At 40.3% G+C, this 3,024-nt stretch overlaps 1 protein-coding gene across 1 annotated transcript; it reads right to left on the bottom strand.

The window, feature by feature from the left end:
* Window positions 1–281: 281 nt before the first annotated feature.
* On the bottom strand, window positions 282–2,504 carry LOC111387046 (butyrate--CoA ligase AAE11, peroxisomal-like). The gene is made up of 2 exons (XM_023011566.1): window positions 2,239–2,504; window positions 282–2,117 (listed from the first exon to the last, which is right to left on the bottom strand). The coding sequence occupies exons 1-2, from the start codon at window positions 2,434–2,436 to the stop codon at window positions 558–560; spliced, it is 1,758 nt and encodes a 585-aa protein (XP_022867334.1). The 5' UTR covers window positions 2,437–2,504; the 3' UTR covers window positions 282–557.
* Window positions 2,505–3,024: the final 520 nt, after the last annotated feature.

Raw genomic sequence — 3,024 nt, 5'->3', positions numbered from 1 at the left:
TGGGGGCAAATAAAATTATAGGACAGCATTTTGGACGCGTTTTATGATTTTAAATTTCTTATTTCCTTCAAATTTAGCAATATTTGCTCCATCTCGATTAGAGATTGTTTTCGGTTTCATTCCAGCAAATAACTTTAGAGAATGACACCCTTTAGTGAGTTTGCACAGAGCAAAAGCGAAACACGCACGAAAAAAACTTGAACAGGTTCAGAATTATTTTTGAAATTTGCTATTTCTTGAGGAAGAAGAAGATACACATAAATGTGTTCTTTGCCTTCAATAACGATCTCCAATCACTTAATTATATTAAATGACGACTCATAATCGGAAAGGAATCAATTTATCATGGAAGGAGGGAATTTTTTGCACCAGATTTTAAAATCTGGTTAGGAGATATTTTTGCACGTTTAAGATTTCTGCAGTCCAGCGCACATGCGGTTCATGTCACCGCATGTGCACCAGAGATGTCCAGCAATATTTCTAAATGCATAGTTACAATAAAAATTATTACAAATACAGCGTCCATAAACGTTAGACTCAGAGAATTATTTTAGTATTTAGAGACGAGACAAAGCTAGAATCTGCTCTTGAGGTTGATGGTAATATCTAGGTTCACTATTGACTCGAGTTGACTTCTTGGTAGAAGGATTTCCCTTTTCTGATATGACAAAAGTCTTGGCCAAATCTCTCAATTGAAATTTCTGAATTTTTCCTGTTGAAGTCTTGGGCAAATCATTCATGAAATGAACTTTCTTTGGCACCATAAAATGTGGTAAATTATTCCGGCAGTGTTGTATAATGTCGGTCTCTTTCACGTTGCAGTTATCGTCCTCGGAGTTTTTGTTCAAGGTTACAAATGCACAAGGACTCTCACCCCACCGTGGATGAGGCATCGCTACAACCGAGGCCTCTAGCACGCTAGGGTGTTTGTAGAGCACTGCCTCGACCTCCACACTACTGATATTCTCCCCGCCCGAGATAATAACATCTTTGGACCTGTCTTTAATTTCACAATACCCGTCAGGATGGATCACTCCGACATCACCCGTGGCGAACCATCCATTGAGAAAGGCTTTTGAGGTTGCTTTTTCATCCTTCAAGTATCCCTTCATGATGCTACTTCCTCGGAGGACAATTTCACCTACTGTTTTACCATCTCTTGGCACACTTTGCATTGTCTTTAGGTCCTTTACATCTGCGTCCGCCAGTGTCAATACACTTATTCCTTGCCTTGCTTTGAGCTTGGCCTGTGCCTCCCTCGGCAACTCGTTCCACTCCCTCTTCCATTCGCACACCATTGCAGGTCCAGTGGCTTCGGTTAGGCCATAGGCATGCACGACATGAAACCCAAGTTTTTCAACTTTCTCGACAAGGGATGCTGGTGGGGGCGCACCACCGGTGAGTATTTCGACCGTGGTGTTTATATGGCATCGTTCGTGCATCTTGGCTTCGAGGAGGATGTTGAATACGATAGGCGCGCAACACATGTGCGTCACTTTGTGCAAAGCTATACTTTCGTACATTTCGCCGGCTGTCGTGTTGCGTATGCACACGTTGGTCCCTCCCCGGGCCGCAACACCCCAAGTGAATGTCCAGCCATTGCAGTGGAACATAGGAAGTGACCATAAATACACGGGTTCGCTCTTCATTTCCCAGCCTAAAATTAAGCTCAAAGTGCTTAAATAAGCTCCCCTGTGGCTGTACACAACTCCTTTAGGCTCCGATGTGGTGCCTGATGTATAATTCAGTGCAATTGGATCCCACTCGTCATTGATCTCTTCAGGAACATATCTTGGATTTCCTTGAAGGATTAATTGCTCGTACTCAAGTTCGCCTAGACGAACACCCGTTGGGGAGTCAATATCATCAATGACAGCCACCAATGGCATTGAAATATCAGATTTTTGGAAATCAGCCATCAAAATACATAATGCTTCGCGTGCAAGAGGCACGTAGTCGTAATCAATAAAGAAAACCTTTGCTTCAGAATGCCTGAGAATTGTAGCAATGTTTTTAGCATCCAGCCTTGTGTTGATGGCATTTAGCACAGCGCCCGCCATTGGTACAGCAAAGTGCATTTCGTAAAGTGCTGGTATATTCGGTGCCAACACAGATACCTATATTGACAAAGCAACCAGTTTAATAATTATTTCACCAAGCAATAATCGAAATAGACACAGAAAACTGACACAACACGTAGATAACAGTGTGTTTTGCATGTATTTATAAAATACTTACGACGTTATTCTTGACAACGTTGAGTGACCGGAGAGCAGAAGCAAGTCGGCAACACCGCTCATATGTTTGCCGCCATGTGAACCGGACGCCATCATATATTATAGAGGTACGGTTAGAGTAAACCATAGAGGCCCTCTTCAAGAAAGTGAGTGGAGTAAGAGATACATAATTGGCTTCACATTTTGGGAGTCTATCCATTGATGAAATTTGTGTTTGAACAAAACAAAATGTTCGAAGAAAATAAGGAAAGTGTTGAAACGTGAGCAGGTAATGTGTTTGCAAGTGAAGGACTAAGAGAAGAACCATATAATTTATACACTATCGCAAGGTGTGAAAAAGACAATAAAGAAATATGATTCATCATGTTGGAGGGAAGTTTCTGTTCATGCACTATACTGGAGAGTTTGAACCAGGACTTTTGACTGGAATTATTGTACCATTAATGCAAAGTTTTCACATTATGTGGGGCTGCTTGACTTCTGCACTTTGCTTGTTTCTGAAAGGTCACCTTATTATACCTTTTTCTAGGCTTGCAGTTATCTCTACAAATGTGCTTATAATAAGCCAAAAAAGGGTTGTTAAGGAGTTCTTCAGTTATAGGCTACAAACTTTTTAAACATACATTATATCAACTTTTATCAAAATTTAAGTTTATTATTTAACAAATTCAAATGGGAGCATAATATGCTTAATTTGTAATAGTCTTTACAAGTTGTGCCACAACAATAAATTGGATATAATGATTTTGATTAATGTTCATAAAGAAAGTGATAGTTTCTTCATTTT

This window comes from Olea europaea, unplaced genomic scaffold, assembly GCF_002742605.1.
Source record: "Olea europaea var. sylvestris unplaced genomic scaffold, O_europaea_v1 scaffold3856, whole genome shotgun sequence".
Classification (NCBI taxonomy): Eukaryota; Viridiplantae; Streptophyta; class Magnoliopsida; order Lamiales; family Oleaceae; genus Olea; species Olea europaea.
Note: the sequence above shows the minus strand (reverse complement) of the source record. Positions and strands in the feature narration are given on the sequence as shown.